The 20,131-nt window shown below is 40.6% G+C and overlaps 1 protein-coding gene across 3 annotated transcripts in view; it reads left to right on the plus strand.

Annotated features, from left to right (window-relative positions):
- LOC122654434 overlaps positions 1-18,474 on the plus strand; it is a 36,882-nt gene extending 18,408 nt beyond the window's left edge. The window contains exons 1-2 of one of the 3 annotated variants that reach the window (XR_006331914.1): positions 874-2,396; positions 18,106-18,474. Coding sequence is in view for 1 of the 3 variants with exons in the window: in XM_043848516.1 (XP_043704451.1) it covers positions 944-2,335 (1,392 nt within the window). In the remaining 2 variants the exon portion in view is untranslated. Of the gene's footprint in view, positions 1-873; positions 2,578-18,105 lie in introns of those variants that run through there. The other 2 variants (XR_006331913.1, XM_043848516.1) reach the window with 2 other exon arrangements.
- The last annotated feature ends 1,657 nt before the right edge of the window (positions 18,475-20,131 follow it).

Consider the following 20,131-nt stretch of genomic DNA (forward strand, 5'->3'; position numbering starts at 1 on the left):
GCCTTAACAGTGAACAACCTTATGCATGAAGAATGTGATCTGGGCCCTTTGAACTAGCTAAGCCGCCAAAGTGGTTGATTGATCAAAACTCACTAACTTGAATAATGATTTACCAATTATAAATGAAAAATATTGACAGTTGGGCACTCACATTCTAAGAAGATCTGCACACCTCATGCCCACCCTTGGGATTAGAAATACGTATAGAACATTATAGGCTTTGAAATATCACATCAAGCCATTGAATAATAGACATCTATGATATAATTCCTAGTCCATCTTAGCTATCATTATGCATGATATAGATGGAGGATAAAATATGAATTTTTGGTCCAACTCTTTTAATGATGGGAGAAGGGAGAAGGGAGAAGGGTTGGTCCAGACTGGAGAGAAGAAGAAAAAGATAGAGTCGGATTGGATCAGGCTCAACTCTGGCCCGGACAGGCCCAGCCTTAACTCAGAGCGAAAAATTTTCGGCCCTGATCAAGGTATCTTAGTCCAGATCTATTCGGACTTAGGATGGACCAGGGCAAATTCGGACGGATAGTACCAAAGTTTTTATTTTTTGGTAAGACGATAGGACCAAAGTTGCACCCTTGGATGTGACAAAAGAGTAAGATCATGAGATATATAAAACGCGTCAGAAGTCAGAAGACCAGAAACCAATCTTACGGACATCTCCTTCATCACTGATGATTATCAGAGATTTTTCATAATCATTGAGTCTACCCGTACATTTCCTCTTGTGTGAAGCGCCATCTTTTGAGAGAGAGAGAGAGAGAGAGAGAGAGAGAGAGAGAACAAAAAGAAGGTGGTGGGAGTTGAGAGTTGGGACTCGGGGAGAGTTTAAAGAAAGACTTGTGTTGCGTGTATCTCTATCTATCTATGTCCGTGTGAATTCAAAGTTGCAGAGAGTTGCAGAGAGTTGCGAAAAACGACGGCCATGTCCGGTCCACGTCTAGACCTACGCACAAGGGAGCAAGTTATCAAGCAGTCAACTGCATCGTTCTTCTCGAGCTTTTACACATTTCTCTTTCTATCCCTTCTGCTTTTCTCATTCCGTACTACTGTCGAGAACGCAACCCTACACGTCACCTCTTTCATCGATAGGGATCCCTCTCTCAAAGCCCTTTTATCCCGTCTCGATCTTGCTGGCAAGAATGCCAGATCTTCCGAAGGACTTAGATCTCCGGCTGGCGTTAACAGACGCCGCCGGCCTTTTCTTCACCTCAGCCGTGTCGGAACCCTAGACGATGATTTCTTCTCCGGAGAAAGCGATGACGATCGGAGTCTCTTTGGGATGGGTCGTCGTTCCCCTGTTAATGGTAGTTCTGTGAATCTCAGCCATTTTTTTAGTGGCGACGGCAAATTAGGGTTATCGGATTCTGAGGAGAGATACGGGTTTAGGCTTTCGGAAGTTGTTGGCTCTGGATTCCTTTTCAAGGCGGAGGGGTTGTCGTTGCCGGATGACGGTGACGGAGATGGTAATGTTGAAGGAACTGAAAGAGCGGCTTTGGACAAGGGAGAGGAAGTCGACCGTCCTGCGGATTTTCAGTTATTTATCAAGGGTATCCATCTCGGTCGTCGCGATGCTGCGGCCTTGTTCTTTCTGGTGAGTTTCTTATCTGCAGCATATGGTTGGGTAATTCTGGGCTATTTGGTTACGCATTCTTGCATTCTCGGTATTGTGTTCTATACTGTCGTCAACGACCATTTGGGAAGGTATCAGTCGTTTAGTAGAACGGTTAACGCTGGTTCGCGTTTGGGCATTCGGAGGCTTTCTGGGTTTATACTCATGAGATGGGCTGTTAGAGATGCGTTGACCCAACTCCTTGGTTTGTGGTTTTTTGGTGAAATTGAGGATCAGTACTCTTTCTTTAAACTGTTTGTTCGATTGAAACTCATGCCTTTCTCCATTACTTCTCCGTGGATTCGAGGGTTTGAGACTGAGATCTCAGGGTTTCTGTTTACATGGTTTTTGTTGGATGTTATTGTGGCTTTCGTTCTTGCGTTGGATTGTTGGGTTGCAATTATGGACGCTAGGAGGAGTGGCAGGGAAGTCGTGAAGGAAGGATGCCACTTAATTTCTACAATGTTAAACCAGGCCGTCCAAATAAAATGCTATGAAGCCATCCTTTGTGGGCCATTTGTGAGATGGGTTCTAACTCGGATCTGTGGGAAATTGTTAGCCTCATTTTTTCAGTCGGTAGTGGAGGTTTATTTTATGGTGGCATGGTTGATATTCTACTTCGCTGCGAGGTGTAAGGATGCAAATCCAGACGGTAGGAGGTTCACTCGGAGAAATTTGGAGGATTACATTGATGGTCATAGATGATACCACTGCTAAGTGGGTGACTGTTCAGTAGGAGGCCTCAACTGTAACTGTAAAAATACTGGTAACATTTGATGCTTGGGTGTACCTGTCTTGAGGTTCATGTGATTCACCTATGTCATTTTTAGTGCTGTTGCCAGGCTTCTATTTGTTGTTGTATGTAGTTCTCAGTGAGAAAATATATATGTTGTGTATATTTTCATCAAAGTGCTTCATTTGTAAATTATGTTCCATTCTTTGTTTTACATTTTTGCATCCTTGTTTCCTGATGATAGTGACATATGAAATTGAGAATTGCCAGGTTTTACTCTCTTGAGAAAGTTTTAAGCACTGGTATCCATCATCCTAATCAGTTATCTCATATGTTCTGTTCTTTTGTTGGTTGTTTGAGTTCTTGCTTTCGAACATGTTTCTTGTGGGGTTGAAAACCTCTGCATTTTCTTTGGGTTACTGAACTTTTGTTAGATAACATAGTTGTCAAGGCGTTTGCTGGAAGGATGCCTTGGTCACTTAGGCGCTGCCTAGGCAACCTTGGTTGTGTCGCCTTGATTTTTGTCCCTCCTCCAATGCCTAGGGTTGCCTAAACGCCGTGACAACTATGTTAGATAATTTAACATTGCATTTGATGTGATGGGAAGTGCTAGGAATGCTGTGTGGCACAAATGGCTGGGATCTTGCCTACCAGTGGATTCTGGTTGTTTCAAGTACTTGTGCCACACATTGGCATGCTCTATTATTTCCCTCATGTAATTCACATTTTCATGTGTAACTATACTGATGATGTGATTTAAATTGGAGATCCTAAAGGATAAGGGGCAGGCTCAAATGACTTAAGTTGGAGTGGTGAGGTGAGGCATGAATTAACTGAAATATAGTGCAAAATTGGGTAGGTTGGCAGAACAAAACTGTTAACCATGGAGATTGTAATGGAGATCAGCATTAATCCTATGCTCTCTGGTTTGTTGGTGTCTTTCTCACTGTAGATTTCTCATGTTGTTCTCCCATGTCCTGTTGGACAGTTGTATGGATATACTATATTCTCAATTGGGCATTTATGTGCATCTCTTGTTAATCAGCTTGATGTATTTATTCCTTATTATGATTATTATCCCTTAGAATGTTTCTAGTTGTTTTTTCCTTTGATTGTAGGTATGTATATAGGCTAAAAAGTTTTTTCCAAGGCCCACATGGGCAGGCCTTCTTATGTGGTCCACCTAATTTTTTCATGTCGAAGAGTGATGTGTCAATTTTCACTGTTGGATAGATAGGGCATGGTCTGGATTGCCTATATGTCAATTTTGACTGTTGGATGGATAGCGCATGGTCTGGCTTACCCATGTGTCAATTTCAGATCCCAATTCTATCATATGATTTTGGGTTATCCAACTACTTAACCAATTAGGGTTATTAGATAGCCAGAAAATTGCAGAATTGCAGGATAGGGAACTAAAGCCAGGACAGAGAAAATTTAATAACTAAATCAAAACAGATCAGATGGGCTTGAAATTGCAATCACAGGGCTATTTTAACAAGTAAAGCAGGTCAGCAAAGTTTCAAATCCAACAGCTAGATCTCCAGATATGGAGCAATCCTTCTGGAGCTAGAAAACTTGAAAGTAACTCACAGTAGACTGGACCAGGGAGTTTCAGAACTCAGATCAGAAATAAAGTAGGGATCCACACTAATGATTAATCGGTAAACAGTAATCAGATTCAGCAGAAGAATGATTTGATTTAGAACAGAAAATCAGAATTTGAAAGGAGTTGAGCCAGGAAGCCAGAATTTGATTTGATGATTATAGTTCTAGAACAGAATTTAATTCTCAACCAAAAGATAATTTGAAAGAAAATCATGGCAGGGTATAAATAGAGTCGTGCAATTCAAAAGAACAAGAAGGCCAGCAAAAAACCAAGCCATCAAATTGGATGAAGAATGGACTAATATGTTTAATTTTGAGTGACCAATGAGTTATATGGTCCATGAGCTTAATATTTTTGGGTTTACTATTGTCATGAGCCAATTCTATAAGCTTAAATATTAGGGATTCAAGTCCCATACAGGATTAAGTGGTTAGTTTCTATTTTGTTAAAGTTCTAGAATAGTTTCTATTTTGAAGAAGACTAAGTGGGGATTTCCCCTACCATACATAGGGGTTTCCTATTTTGCTTATGTCCATGAAGTTATAAATAAAGAGTAGGGGATCATATCCACTATGAACGATTTGAGAATTAATTTAGCCTTGAGCTTGTAAGTTCTATGAGAGACGGAGCATGGTTTTATGGGATTTGAAATTGCTCCAGTAAGGAGGAGTGATATGATTCCGATTGCAGGAGCTAAAAGAGCAGGGGCAGACCTAAAAGGACCATAGGAGAAGTGGTGAAGAAGGACATGCATAGGCTAGGGCTTGTTCCAAGTATGACCTCGGACAGAGCCTATTGGAGGGCAAGGATCCATGTCGCAGACCCCATTTAGCTGAAATTCTCCTGACAGGCTGGGCTATGCCTCTTTCCTATTACTATCATTCATTGTTCATTTTTCTATTTATTTCCCATCTTTCATTTCTCCTTTTCCTTCTTCATCTCTCATCTCTTTCCCCATCTCTCTTTTCCCATCTTTCTTTCCCTTTTTTGGTTAGAACTCTGTTTTCCCTACTTTGTTTTGTTTGGATCCATGTAGCCGACCCCATTAAGTTGGGATAAGGCTGAGTTTGTTGTTGTTGTTGTTTGTTGAAATTGCTCTACTATGAGAGATGCACCAGGGAAACCTTGGTGGGATGTCAAGGCTGGAGTTGGTGGGATTCTTTCTCCTATGAACGATTTGAGAATTAATTTAGCCTTGAACTTGTGAGTTCTGTGAGGGACGGAGCATGGTTTGATGGGTTTTAAAATTGCTCTACTAATATTATGAGATGCACTAGGGAAACCTTGGTTGGATGCCAAGGCTGGATTTGGTGGGATTCCTTCTCCATAATTAGGTGAGACGCCTAACATATCCTATCTTTTATTCTTCTATTCTTCTTTTATCTTCTTCATCTTCTACTTTTTTTTCTCTTTTTTTTCTTCAGTCATTAAGATCAGTTTCTGAACTATACAGTTGATTCTTAGATTCTTTTTGAACATTAACGTGAGGCATGCATATACTGTTTCTGAAGTTCTGCCGGCAGAAGTTATACTACTGAAGTGTTATCAAACAGTATTCAGGTACAGTTTCTAAGGGTCTGTATGACAACTTTTCGGTTCCAAAATAATGTTTCTGAATCAGAAACAAAATTTTGTGTTTGTGATTTTGGTGTAATTCTATATCAACAAATGCTGTATGGTAAAACTGGAAAAAAATTGTTTCTACCACTAGGAAAAAAAAGAAAAAAGAAAAAAAGAAACATGTATGGATTGCATATTAAGAGAAAAATTTCTTCTATTTTATTGTGGTGGTGATTGTGGCAGTGTAATGCAGAAGGGGTTCAAGTAAGAACCACTCTACAGTCGGATTGATGATATGTTGCAGCAGAACATCAAAATAGCAACAAAATCAGAATTAGTAACTTAGAGAAATAAAACCAAATCAGCCAGCAGTTTGGATCCAGACTTGGATCTAGTGGGGGGGGGGGGGGAATATGAGGAGAGGGCCTTGTGCTCCAAATTTCAGCCTATTATGATGGCTGGTTGCTGAGATATGAACTGGAATCAAAATTAGAAAGTTTGTTGAGATCTTGCAAACCAGCAGCAACTTGGACTCCAAACAGGGATCGAGTGTACCTCTCTTTGAGAGGGTTCAGCCCTCCAAAGCCCTACTGAAACAAGCCTCAGGTTGCAGAGAAGTGTAGGCTCGAAGTTGCTGGAGAATTTTGGGCGGTAAACTGATCTGTAGGGGTGACTCGATCCTTCTGTGGTTGTGATCAGCAGCAGCAATCCTTGGAGATGATTGGAAGTTGAATCTGGTCTTCAAAGGGCTTCACAGTAGTTTGTTGCAGTCGCAAGCTAACAGCAGCAGTGGAGATCAAGCAGGGGTAGGGAAGAAGAGATGATAGAAGAAGGGGGTAGGCGGATTGGTCTCTCACCCTGGGTCTTTCATCCACAGCTTTCTCAGCTGTTGCAGCATAGGGGAAACACCCATACTCGATGGCTAAGTGGCCTGCAGTTTTTTCTCTCTAAAAATTCTGTATTTTCCATTAAGAAGAGGTGCCTTTTAATAGCTTAGGCAAGTTTACAATTGAATAGAAACTTCCAAAAATAAAGCTAATCCTAAAATAGAAACTCAATAAAATAGAAACTTCTAAATCCAAAGAGAATGTAACTAAATCTATTTGGCTTTATAATTCAGCCACAAATTAGAAACTACTAAAGTGCACAAAATCCAGTTGACTGGTCAAAGAAGGATGCTAGCAAAACCGTGGGGCATCTTTGACTAGTTAAGGGGGTATCTTTAACAAAATCGTGGGGCATCTCAGACCCCTTCTTTGCTGGCTCGAGTTGGCCCTGCTGGGCTGGCTCGAGCTGGTCCATCTCTGGCCCAAAGAGGGGCCTGGTCCTTTGTCTCTTATTCTGGGCAGAATCTGCATCAGTGGAGGTGGAGGTGGAGGTGGTGGCGGTGGTAGTGTGGTGGTGGAGATGGTGGTGGAATTGGTGGTGGTAGGGGGTGATGGTGGCAGTTGAAATGGTGGTAGTGGTGGTGGTGGAGGTGGAGGCGGCGGTGGCGGTGGCGGTGGCGATGGAGGTGGTGTTGGTACATTTTTGCTTTCAGTTTGTATTTCTGTTTTTTTTGGAGCTTTTTTGTGGTGTTTCTCAAAACCGTGCCAGAACCATTTCTATTACCTGGTTCGTTTCAAACAACACATACAGGATCCGTTCCATTTATGCCTCCAGAAACAGAAAAAACACCAGAAATGATTTTTCGGAAGGTTACTATACAGACCCTAAATTCCGAAAGTTTTTATTTCCAGATCTGCAGATACTGCAGGTTCTGATTTCAGTTTCTAAACCTTATAAGTGGTTACTTTTTATTTTGTTCCAGTTACTAATTTCAAATCTGTTTCTATTTGAATTTGATTTCGATTCTGCTTTCTAAAATTCTGAGGTACTATACCTGACTTCTTTTTGCTGAAACCCTCTATTTTGGGCTCTAGTGTCTACTTTGCTAGTCCCACTACAGTATTTGGATTTTGAATTTGAGCTGCTATTTTGGGCCTACCCGCTATTGTTGAGGTCCCTTTGAAACTTCATCATCCAACCATTGTTTATCAACTTGTCTTTTCAACTCGGACTGTTATGTGGGCTTCATTCGGAAATGGGGAAGATTGGGAAGAGATGATCCCAGAACAATGTCAATCGCATGTGGAATATCCCTCATGGGAGGAAGTGCATTTGGCAACTTCTTGGAGACAATGTCACTAAACTCAGAGAGTATAGAAGCAACCTCTCTCGTATTCTCTAATGGAACATCTAAGGAATATTCTTTCACTTCTTTTGAAACTAGGATATAAACCACTTCAAATGCTTTGCATTCTCTCTCGAACTCTTGTGTATTAAGGAATTGCAGTTGCTTCTTTTGGTTAATTTTAGAAGGATTCATTGTCTCACCACTCATTTTCAACTCTCGAGATTGGGATGGTTTGAGTTTAATTTTCTTCCCTTAGACAAACATATAAGTGTTTGCTCTGCCAAAATGTGTCACATCAAGATCAAAATTATCAAGGTCTTTCCAATAGGATGTGTGCCACATTCATGGTATTACGTCATACTAATTGATGTCCCTATACTCAGAAAATTGTAAGGGAACTAAACCATGCTGACTAACTGGAATGGTGGTCTGATCTACTCAAACAACTTTTGAATCTTTATTTGTGAACGGGAAAGGATTGCTTCCTCTAGGTGCTGCAGAGACAAATTTAGATACTCATTCACCTTCAGAGAATTTTCTTGAAGAAAAATTTGCTGATTAGTACCCGTATTTCCTCGTGAATGTTTTCCTAATGTACTGTTATAATTCTAATACCAATTGGAAGGCCTGCTCAACTAAACTACTATGTGTGGAATCATCTCCTTTTTTATCTCATGATTAAGACCAGTACGAAATTGAAAAAGAGTCACTTTGGGATCTTCATTCACATCACGATGGACCATTAATTCATCATACTTACTCATTTACTCAGCAATAGACATTATGCCCTGCTGAAGAGAAATTATCTGGTCCAAAATCCGAACTCTATAGGATACTGCGAGATATTTTTCTTTTAACTTCGCTTTTATTTTTGCCCAATAGTCTATATGTTCATGTCCCAATCTTTGAATGTGACTCCACATGCATCCAATACAGCTTGGCTTACCTGGTAAGTTTCATTTTGGGAAATCTTACTTGGCGGGCATCAGACATATCATACCATGCAAAATATTGGCCCATTTTTGCAAGCCCATCCAAAAAGACTTTTCGAACAAGTTTTCCATCATATGTAGGAGCTTCAATCTTCATTTTTTGTGTCATGTCACTAGCCCTATCTGACCATTGCATGCTAGAAATCCTATCCGGCACCTCCCATTCGTCTTTGTCCTCCTCATAAAGATTTCGTCGATCTCTTGGTGGGTAGGGAAGCATATGTCATCTATAGGGCTTTCTATGCATAAATTGACGTGATTGGTCATTGAATTCACTCTTCTGAGTTCCACCCCGTATTTCAGCATCCTCTTGCTGAATGTCATTTTCCCAATCTCTAGGAACATGCTCTTCAGGCTGCCATGGAGCCTCGAGCTCTCACATGCATGTCTTGGGTCTCAAACTGGTTTTGGATCTCATCCAATCTAGCATTTATGCCAGTAAACGATTCAGCCAAAAATTTTAAATTCATTATTCCTATTTGAGAGTGCAGTTGGTATTGTCCCCCAGTATGGGTGGTTATATAACAAATGGGGAAATTTTAGGAGGACATGAAGAGCTGCAACCTGGAACCATGCTCTGATACCAATTATGGTGCAAGGCAGGTTTGGAATCTAATACAAGTCCAAGGATTGAGTTAATTTGGGGTGGGGAAGGTCTACTGACACAAAAATCACAACATACATGCTGAATGTCAGGTCTAACGACAACCATAAATGATAAAGATTTCCATATACAAGTGCAAAAAAATAAAAAATTATTAGGCGGATTCATGGAAATTTAATAATGGATACATGATAGGTCAGTACCTTCCTTTGTGCCCCGTGAGTTGGAATCTGTGATCAAGTGCTAAGTTGCTTCCGAGTTCCAAAGAATGTGTCCTTAAGTATCCACTTGTTGTTAATTGATGAATCCCATAGTGTTTGGGGTTGTAATTTAAACCAAAAGTGGGAAAACTGGGATTGGTATGAAAACTGGTGTAAATCAAGTTTAGGCTAGTGGGGAAAGTTGAATTTGTTGAAGTTTTCAAGTCACAAGATGGTTAAATAGGTCTGGGAATCCACATTATACCACAAACCAGTCCTATTCTAGTCGAAAGAATAAAGGAACATGATGGAGAGAGAGGGAGGTAGCCTATGAGAGAAGAATTAGGGAAGAGAAAGGGGGGCTTGGCTTCACACCGAATTTTATGTTTGTAGGGAATCACTCATGTTGCAAGAACGAGAGAAAATTTCACAAGTTCCAACATATTTTCATTGCCTTCCATCCCAAAATACAGTCTTTTAAAACCCAAAATAAAAAAAGATAAATAACTCCCCAATTACTACTTCTCCAGCAATAACTTCCTAATAATTACTCCACTTAGTACTTGACAGTTTGACACCAAATAAAATTAAATACAACAAAACCAAAAAAAACTACACAAGTAAACAAAATATGCATCCTCACAAGTTAAGAAAGATATCTAGCCACAATGAAGGCCCATGAAATTTGAGCCGTACCAGATCTGCCTTGGGGCTGTACAGGAAGATCTTCCTAGGTAGTAGGTAGGATGTGCAGGAAACCAGAGCCCATGCATTCATAGGGTTCTTGTTGCAGCTGATGAACTTGGTGACATTCACTGGTTGTCACATGGAGTCCATGTGATAGAGGACCACATTCCCACTTCAGCTGTCAAATTCCAACTCAGAGGCTAAAAAAATGCTACGGATCTTTCTGGAATTTTGTAAGTTCAAGCCTTATTTTAACATGCTTGGCATTTTGGCTGGAACTTGATCTTGGAGATGAGTGTCAAGTTCTCCAGACTTGGTGGGTGTTATCATTTCTTTGTCTACAGTTCCTTAGGTTTACAAATTTGTGTTTAATGCTAGTGACTGTATAAGTTGGCTTATTTGCATTCACTCTCTTTGCTTTTTCTTTGCTTTATGTACTCTTATATGGTAATACCTACATTTTTTTTGGTAAATGAATATAATACCGAACCCCAAGGGGGGGCAGGGAAGAGAGAACCAATATACAAGAAGAGAGAAAAGAACAAAAAAGGGGAAGAAAAGGAGGGGGGAGGGGGAAAGCGCGACCAACCATCCTACGCAGAGGAGGGAGGCCGCAAGAGGGCAATATCAAGGCCCCAAAAAGTCAAAATGTGCTTGTTCCTAATGGTGTCCATGGAATGCCTCTGACGGATACAGCTGAGCTTGGAAGACACATTGAAGTAGATGGCTTTCCAAATCACGTTAAAAGATCTAGATTTGGAAGTCCATCTCCTTAGGTTTCTTTCCAACCAGATATGGTGAATTGCAGCGCTGAAAACTAGCTTCCCAATAGTGTCACAGATGGAGCTCCCCGGGAAAGTTTTGAGCAATTGGAGCCATTCACGGTCAAAACTCCGGGCCCTTCTGCTACGCGGCCAAATAGATGACATGGCCTTATTCCAAATGGTGGAGGTGAAGGGGCAGTCAAAGAAGAGGTGAGGGGTATCTTCTCGGCCAATCCAACAAAGGTTACAGGAGGGGGGGCGGGGATAGTGCGGTGGATGAGGAAGGCTTGGGTAGGCAGGCAAAGTATGAGGGCTCTCCAAACAGTGAGGCTATGGCGGGGGATGTGGCCTGTGAACCAGACTAGTTTGTGCCGGGGGACAGAAGGGCTAGGATCTCTGGAAAGGTTCCAAGCTGAAGAAGAGGTGAAGATACCATTAGGAGAGGGAAGCTAGATAACCTTGTCCGCACAGTGGGATGAGGTGGACTGCAGAGGAGGGTTGCCTAGATCTGGGAGATGATGGCAGGGTTAAGGGATGAGGGTGAAGACCAGGAGCCAGAAGAGATGAGGGTGGAGATAGGGGCATCCTTAGGGAGACCAAAGGAGTAGATGGCTCTGGGACCAAGCAGATTATAGAGGATCCCTAGGGGGTGCCAGGGGTCGAGCCAGAGAGAGGTGGAGGTACCATCAGCAATGGAAGAGGAGATTCCATGGAGAGCAAGGGGTGAAGAGAGAGAATCTTATGCCAAATCCAAGAGGAGTCAGCAGGGATTGGGACGGTCCAGATGAAGTCTGATTTAAGGAGATGAGATTGGACCCAGGTAACCCAGATAGAGTCCTGGTGGGAAGAAATTTTTCGTTGGAGTTTGAGAATGTCCGCCGTGTTAAGAGTCACGAATGCGGCGGAGACCCAGACCACCCTCGGATTTAGGGAGGCAGATAGACTTCCAGTTGGCAGGGTGAAGAAATCTGGGGTGTCTTTCCCTTTCCAAAGGAAGGCACAAAGGATGCGTTCAATGGCCTTGATGGTGGAGTTAGGGATGCAGAAGATACCTGTCCAGTAAATGTAGGAGGCTTGGAGGACCGAGCAGATACATTCAAGTCTTCCAGCATAGGAGAGAAGCTTGCCTTTCCAAAGCTGGAGGCGCTTGCGGATGTTGTCGAGCATAGGACTACAACGGGCTCGAGAGTCTGGCAGGAATCAGGGGAAGGGCGAGGTAAATGACAGGAAGGGTGCCTATGGAGAAGCTAGTAAGCTGGCAAAGGGTCTCTTTGATAGAGTCCGAGATACCAGAGAGAAAGATTTTGGATTTGAGGAGATTGACTCGGAGACCAGAGAGATTCAAATAGGTGGAGAGAGTCCATAATGGCAGAGATGGAGGAGTGGGAGGCCTTAGAGAAGATCATCAAGTCGTCGGCGAAGGCCAGATGAGAGAGGTTGATGTGCTTGCATTTAGGAAGGGGGGAGATAAGATGGAGATCAGTTTTGGATTGGAGGCTCCTGGAGAGGACTTCCAGGGCAAGGGAAAAGAGAAAAGGAGAGAGGGGGCAGCCTTGACGGATTCCCACTTTAGAGTGGAAGAAACTGGTGGGGGTGCCATTGACGAGGACAGAGAAGGAGGGGGAGGAGATGTAGGCGTAGATCCAACGGACAAAGACAGGGGGGAATCCCATGAGGGAGAAAACATCACAGATGAAATCCCAACAGATGGAGTTAAAGGTTTTGTGGAGATTGATTTTCAAAAGAGCCGCAGAGGAGTGAGATTTGCAGTCAAATCCTCTGACGATCTCAGACCAGAGGATAATATTGTCCGCAATGCTTAGGCCGGAGATGAAGGCCGATTGGTGGGCTTATTTTATTATTTTCAATATGTTTAATTCTTTTTTATTATTTTGAGACTGCAAATAATTAAATTGCGTTCATGTATATATATAGTGCACATACAAATGTAAAACACAAATCATCTGTAACAGTATTCTGTTTTCAGGTTTTGGGTCGTTAATGTAGTCCTAGATAGGTAGGACACCTACTAGGAGCCAGATAACAGGATCAAATAGCAAAAGGGGTTGCTGGTTCGAATGGACAACACTAGGTTTTAGGTTAATTCTAGGGTTTAGGATGGGAATTTGGGAATGGGTCTTATATAGGTTTAATATGCAGGTCTAGGGGGTTATTATGGGATAAAAATAATTGGATTTGGTTAAGTTTGAAAATCTGCAGAATTAGGGTTTCGGGTTTTAGGAATTAGGAAATAGGCTGAATTTAGGGTTTCTAATGGGAATTTAGGGCAGTGTTTTGGATCGAGTATAGGTAGGGCAATGAGGGTACTGTGGTTGAAATTTGATGATAAACTAATGGGGAAATTGATCTGAATTGGGAAATTAGGGTTTAATGGAGATAGGATTAATGGAGGTCGATTGGAGAATGATTAGGGTAGATTGTAAGGAATTAGGAGAAGAAGATAGTTGCAGACTATTAAATAATTCACTGGTTTTGAAGATCAACAGCAGTAGCAGCTTGAGAATTGATTGAAGAGGACCTCCCGATCATAAGCAGATGCAAGGAGTCGTAGGAGTCCACCCACCCTTTCCACCTTGATAAACCCACAAGGATGCAACACTCTCAAGTCTCAAGGAGCAACAGCAACAACAAAGGCAGCAAGCATAAAGCTGAGTTTTTATTAATCAAAATTCGTCCTCAATGCTAGCCTCCTTGATAAACTTATATAGAAGACTCAAAAATAGATTTAGACACTAAAAAGGAAAGGCCTAACCCTATACCTAATCTATTAGGTAACTTAAATTGACTAGGAAACTAGAATACTAAAGGAAATAGACTCAAAACATGGCTGGACTTATAAAGTCTTAATCCAGCCCAACTTACATCACATGACCACTTAAGTTGTCACATGACCACTTAACCATGTCACATGATCACTTAAATTGAACCAATTGGATGCAACCGATTTGAACCGGTTCAATTAAAAAACATAAAAATAGACTAAGTATTGGGCTAATCCCGTATACAACCTATATACCCCTAGTTTAGGCTCATTAAAGTGGCCTATTACATAGGAAATCCTTGGGATTAAAGGCCCAACATATATATATATATATATCCCAACCCTAGCCTTATTCCTAATAACAGAAGCCCAGTTTGGTGATAATTCTGCATCAGTCATCGTCTTCTTTGATGCTCTATTCCGTGTATACAATCATAACTGTTACTGTACAGTCAGTCTGTTTTCCCACCTTCCTTTTTTTCCCCTGGTTATTCTTCGCCTGCAATTTTTCAGGCTGACTACATGTGTTGTGGGAGTTCAGATTCTTGACAGTGTCAACTCATAACATGGAGGAAGCTGTATGAATCATTATTTGTCTACGTAAAGCCAGTTAACATGTGTTTTATAATATACTGGTGGAGTCCGACATCTGTTGTCTTCTGAGAACTTATCCATAATTAAACATAGAAACGAGTATGGACAAGAAGGTTATGTGTTAGAAAAATCTAGTTGGAGACATTGGAAATGAAGTATACCATTAGATCTTATTTTTTCTTTTGAATATGGAAATTGCCAAATAAATCTGTTGTACTTTCCCTAATTTTCTTGCAGCACTGTGTTGACTATACACAAGGCAAATTAGGTATCATATTTGTCATCAAATAGAAAAGGAGATATTCTGATTTCTGAACAATTTTTTGATAAGTAATTTTACCAAAAATTTTGAGTTCATGCTCTTGGAACATGCTGGAATTTTGGGTGTAAATGGGTATGGCCTACACTCTACAGCAAGAATCTACTCTCTGGAAATCTTGTTTTTTCCTTGGTTCATCAAACATCTAAGCTATTCTGTTACAATCTTGCATGAGTGATGGAAAAGATGAGAGAAGAAGAATATCTCTTCACTTGGTCTTTACTGATTCAGAGGAAGCATTTGCTATGGCCATTGTAATTATAATCTGGTTGGTTCTGGAAAATAAGAGGGTCTCAAGTAGGTAAATTGACATTTTGTCCAGTACAAGATATATCAGCGTGCTTGAGGACATAAATTGTGTGGGAATTAGTGGTTTGAGAACAAATGGGGTAAATGACTATGTAGTTTTGAATAAAAATGTCTGACATTGGAGGGTCGCACATGACAATGCAGTATCTGAAATTAGTTTGTTGTGGCAAAGGAGATTGTACAAAAGGTTGGGTGGGGGGAGCTACTGCTGGGAGATTAATGTAGGGCCTATTTTCTTACTTCCAGCAAATAATGGGCCCAAGACACTTTGAGATCAAGGGTTGGAAAATGGGGTTTTGAGGGGCATTAAAAACCCAATTGAATAATATTAACGCAATTAAAATCCCAATAATTATATAATATAGAGAGAATGAGTAGGAAAAAGGATTTGAGGTAATATGGGTGTTGGTTAGCAGAGGAGAAAATCATATAACTAAAGGAATAGGCATCAACAAAGGGTGAGACTTGACTTCGATCCCTAAAAAAGAAGATTATTTCGGTGTCTTTTAGCCAATATACCATATGCTAGAGTGCTTCTCTCATTCCAACTAGTTGCTGGCTTGTTAGGGTTGTGCTTTCAAGATAGTAGACGAGTTATTGATGAACTAGTATGGTTGACCAGTAAGTAAACTGAACTGAAATGTAGATAATTGATAAGGAGCAAATAGAGTTGAAAGAAGATTAAGGATCTGTGCCCATGAACATTTGACAAATAAAGATATGAGCAAGAATCTCTGCAGAACTTGTTACTACAGGTCAAATTTTGAATATATATTAGATCCAAGAAAAGAGATTTGTGGAATAACAAACAAGAAAATCTCTTAAAGAAGTCTGGAAGTAAAGAAAGATATATGCCCCATATTTTTAGTACAAGATTAAAGAACTTGATCTCTGAAATTCTATTACACTGGATTTAATGCCCCTTGATTATAACTCTTATCGTTTCCTAATTCCGATATAAAGAGAGGAAATAAGACCGCCTCAAACATAGGACTAGTAGTTTACATTAAATATACTTTTTCAGAATTGACTCCTACAACTCTGAAGTCACCAGGTGCCTAAAACCACTGTACTCCTTTCGGATGAAACCTTGTATAATCTAAAGGATGTAGGGATTTGTTTCATTGAGTTATTATTAATTTTTATTTGATTTAGATAATGTTAGTTGCCATAAGCCAGTAGGAAATTGAGTCATACTCCAATTCTAGTTTTCAGTTTTCTGTTTTCATTTTAGGTATAGTCAATTTATACCCCTTTCCCTTATTCCTTTTCTTCCTTACTCTTTTCTGTTCTTATTTCTCCTCTGGTATTACTTTGCTGTCATTGTTAATTTGCATTGTACATATTTCCTGGTTCTTCTTGTTGAGCGGTATTACATGGCTGAGAAGGACTTGCCGACCTATCAATTCAAGTTGGTTTGCCTTGAGATTTGGGGCCTTGAATTACCATCTTAGGGCGACCCAAGTCCTATGTGCCTAGATCCTGAATCATTCCCTGTTGAGAGACCTCATGTTGGAACCATGACTGAACCATCAACCACTGTTCGGTATTAATTGCAGAGTTTAGAATGATCTTTTCCTAACCAATTTGAACTGTTGATGAAGTGAGATCAGTGGGTCTCAGCGATACCGACTTTCCCCTGCGATTTCTTGTCGGTTAGGGAATAGTTTCAATATTGATAGGCAAGTTATTCCTCAAAAGCGATAATATTGTTACCTTGGGTCAAGAATTGGAGGTTGAAATGAATGCTGCCCCTGGAATTGGAGTATGATGGTTGAAGTAGGATGCTGTTTTGCTCAACAAATACCAATAAAATTGAAGGAAACTTTTTGTGATGGTGATGAAGACCGCCATGTACATTAAAGTAGTGTAGCTGACATATAGGGATTCGGCTACTCTCCTGCGAGCCCAGTACCCAGGGAGTGCCCAGTGAACATCCAACAGCTGGGCTGGCTGGATGTGCTCGGGGATGTGTGCCGGCACGCATCCCGGCGTGCATCCAACCAGCCCAACCATTGGATGCCCGCTGGAGAGGAGCCCGATCGGACATATAGGAGTTGATCAATCAGTAGTAAGTCTGGTTTATTGAATATACCTTTGTGGGGAATTAGGGTAACAATCAAGATGTGATGAGATGAGAGGAAGTCTATTGTGATGGTTTTGGTAAATGTGATAATTATGAATGATTGCACCAGTGAGAAGTGATAATTGTTATCTTGAAAGGCCCCTAAAATTATACTGATGGAAAAATCAATGTGGTTTGAGTTACTGTGAGGAGACTTGAGGACTTGTAAGCCTTAACGACCGCAATAACTCAGGAACAGAACTTTTTTTTTTTTTTTTTGGGGGGTGGGGGGGAGGGAACAGAAACAATGAGCTCCATAGTGGAATGTAGGACCAGTGTAAGGCAAACTTTTGGGATGTTTTAATGAGGGAAAAATGGCATCTTTGGTGAAAGGAATTAAATCCATGCAGGGATTCCAGCCCAACCTTACAGAAAAGATGAATCACAGTTTTCCATGGCTTAATACTCTACTGGGCTGCTGGCCTTGATTTGAGTCATTTGTTATGATAACTTTCGTTTTATATTTTATTTCATTTGTGTACTTAAATATAAAGGAAAGATTTTGTCTTTGTTTTTGAATTGTTTGATAGAGATCTTCACTAATGACAGGTAGATGTTGGGAGTGCTCTTAATTCAGATAATTGACTATCTTTTCTCTTAATGTAGTTTGGATTGTCATGGTTTTGGGTTTTTATTAATTTTCCTAAATCGATTGAATTCTAAATTATATATTAGGTTGGATTTATTTAAGTTCTGTTTCAGGCAAATGCTTTTGGTACTAGCTATTAGTTTTGATAAGATAGGTACTTTTGAGATCTTTTTAGGAATTTTGGAAATGAGAAATCTTCTAGTATTTTTGCACTCTCAATTTAGACGAGGATGTATCTGTCTCTAACCTGAAGTATATTTGTAGAATGGTGTGCTAAAACCTACTACTTGTATAGATTCTAGTTGCTCTCTATATTAGAGAGAGTGCATCTGTGGATGGTATATATGGAAATTATGACACTCCTATATAATGGTTCTGGTATCTCCTATTCATATTGATGAACTCAAGTTGGTAACTGTTTTATGTGGCCAGGAACTTCGAAGGGATAATTTTTCTTAATTATAGAGGATTCTCTTACTTTTCATCCATTGCAGCAATATGAGCAACCCAGCTCACAGACACCTTGGGGGGAGGAGGGGGGGGGGGGGGGAGATGAAAATAATGCAGTTCCTAGTTGCAAAACCATTCATCAACACAAAGCTCGTTGCCTGAATTAAGCACAATTTTAAGGAGAGAAAATCACCCAATTATACTGTTTCTTATGGACAAAGTGCTCTTTCTAGGTCATGCCAGAATGGTTACAAAATGCAATCGGAATTGATAAACTCCTGTGATATTTAGTGCTTATCTGGTATATTGCAGGTGGTAGCACAATTGGCTGCTTTATGAATGCAAGGAAAATTAGATGACTATTATTTGAGAAAAACATTTCATAGAGGATCAATTTTTTTATGAGGTTCGTAAAGAGACTGAATTTAACAAACTTGTGTTTAGGGGCTTATCAGTTGTTCACCTTAATCAGTTTTATATGTAAAATTTGTCTTTGGCATGGTTTCTGCTCTTTCTAGGGAAAGGAATCTTAGAATGGATTCTTACTTGGAAAGAGAAATGGTGTGGTTGCAAAATTGAGTTGGAAGGTTAAGTAATACATAGGAAAACATTGAAAAAAGAGTAGACATTTCTGTTTAACTAAAAAGATTCCCTCGAAAGATGCTGAGGGAGAGGAGTTACATTTACGGGGAAAGACAATGGATCGTAGATACAGTGGGAGTGGATGAGGAAGAGAAGGGGTTGAGCAACACATGCCATCATCGGCAGCCACTAGCAGAGGCAGAGACAGAGAGAGAGAGAGAGAGAGAGAGAGAGAGAGGCATCCACAAGGGAAATTATCAGCACCACCTAAGGTATGCCATTATTTTAATGCACCCACACCAAGTATGCTAATATCAATCTAAACCCAACCCAGATTCTGACGGGGTTAACCTTTTAACTGTTAAGTGTTAAATAGTGATGTCAGCAAATTAAAATTTTACCCTCATTAGTGAATTATCTATTTTGCCCTTTCAAATAAAAGAAACAAACATATCCCTTCTTCCTCTTCCCACCCCTTTCCCCCACACCCGCCCCTCGTCTGTACCTTCTCCTTTCTTCCCCGACAGTTCTATCTCACTTACATTGGGGTTTGCTGCAGATATCTCATTTTGAAGAAGTGGAGCAGTAACCTTTTCGGAAATGATTTTTGAAAAAGCAAAAGATCTGAAACATTTCCCTGAGTCCTGGGGAAAGCCGCCGATCCTCCTGCTGCTGCCCGCAAGTGCAAAGATTAATTCTCTCACCGTCTAAAACATGGGAGCATATACTACATAGGCCTTGGGGTTTGTTCAAGTCAATCACCTAGTTGCACAGTACCTCATGCCCCATCTCCCAACGACGACCAGAGCTTAATTTCTGGTCTCCATGTGATGCTACAGAGTTGCCTTTGTCCTTTTGAGTGCTGCTGCTATTGCCTTTGCTCCTCTTCTGCCGATTACTGAGTATTGCTTTTGCTCATTTTCTTAATCGATTGATTCATCTCCTAGGGGCAAGAGCCAACATTGTTTCCAGTTATGTTCTTTTTTATTTATTCCCTACTATTGGCCACTCTACTAGAGTGAGGAGGACATGAACAATGTCATCATCTCTCGAAGTATAAATAGCCCTTGTGTTGACACTGTCCTTGGGCTGAAATATTGAAGGGAAAGAAACAATCTTGTACCACTGAATCACCGGTCCATGTATTTCTGCAAGTCTAAACCCTTCACGACATCCATCTAGATCTCTTTCGTCGCCATTCAAGGGCAAGCGAGGTGTTTTTGTTTGATGGGTTTAGCTCCTGGGAATCTGGACTCAGAAAAATTCGATTGGTCAATCTACTCGGTCTGAAATTTGGAGGTTTAGATAATTCCTCATGGGTGAACCGTGACCAAAATCCTAAGACCTTACCTCTTAGGCCCTCCTCTGTTGGAACTTAGAAGTTACCAATCAGCAACTTGAATTGTTCCTTCCTTTTACTATATAA

Source organism: Telopea speciosissima, chromosome 3 (assembly GCF_018873765.1).
Source record: "Telopea speciosissima isolate NSW1024214 ecotype Mountain lineage chromosome 3, Tspe_v1, whole genome shotgun sequence".
Classification (NCBI taxonomy): Eukaryota; Viridiplantae; Streptophyta; class Magnoliopsida; order Proteales; family Proteaceae; genus Telopea; species Telopea speciosissima.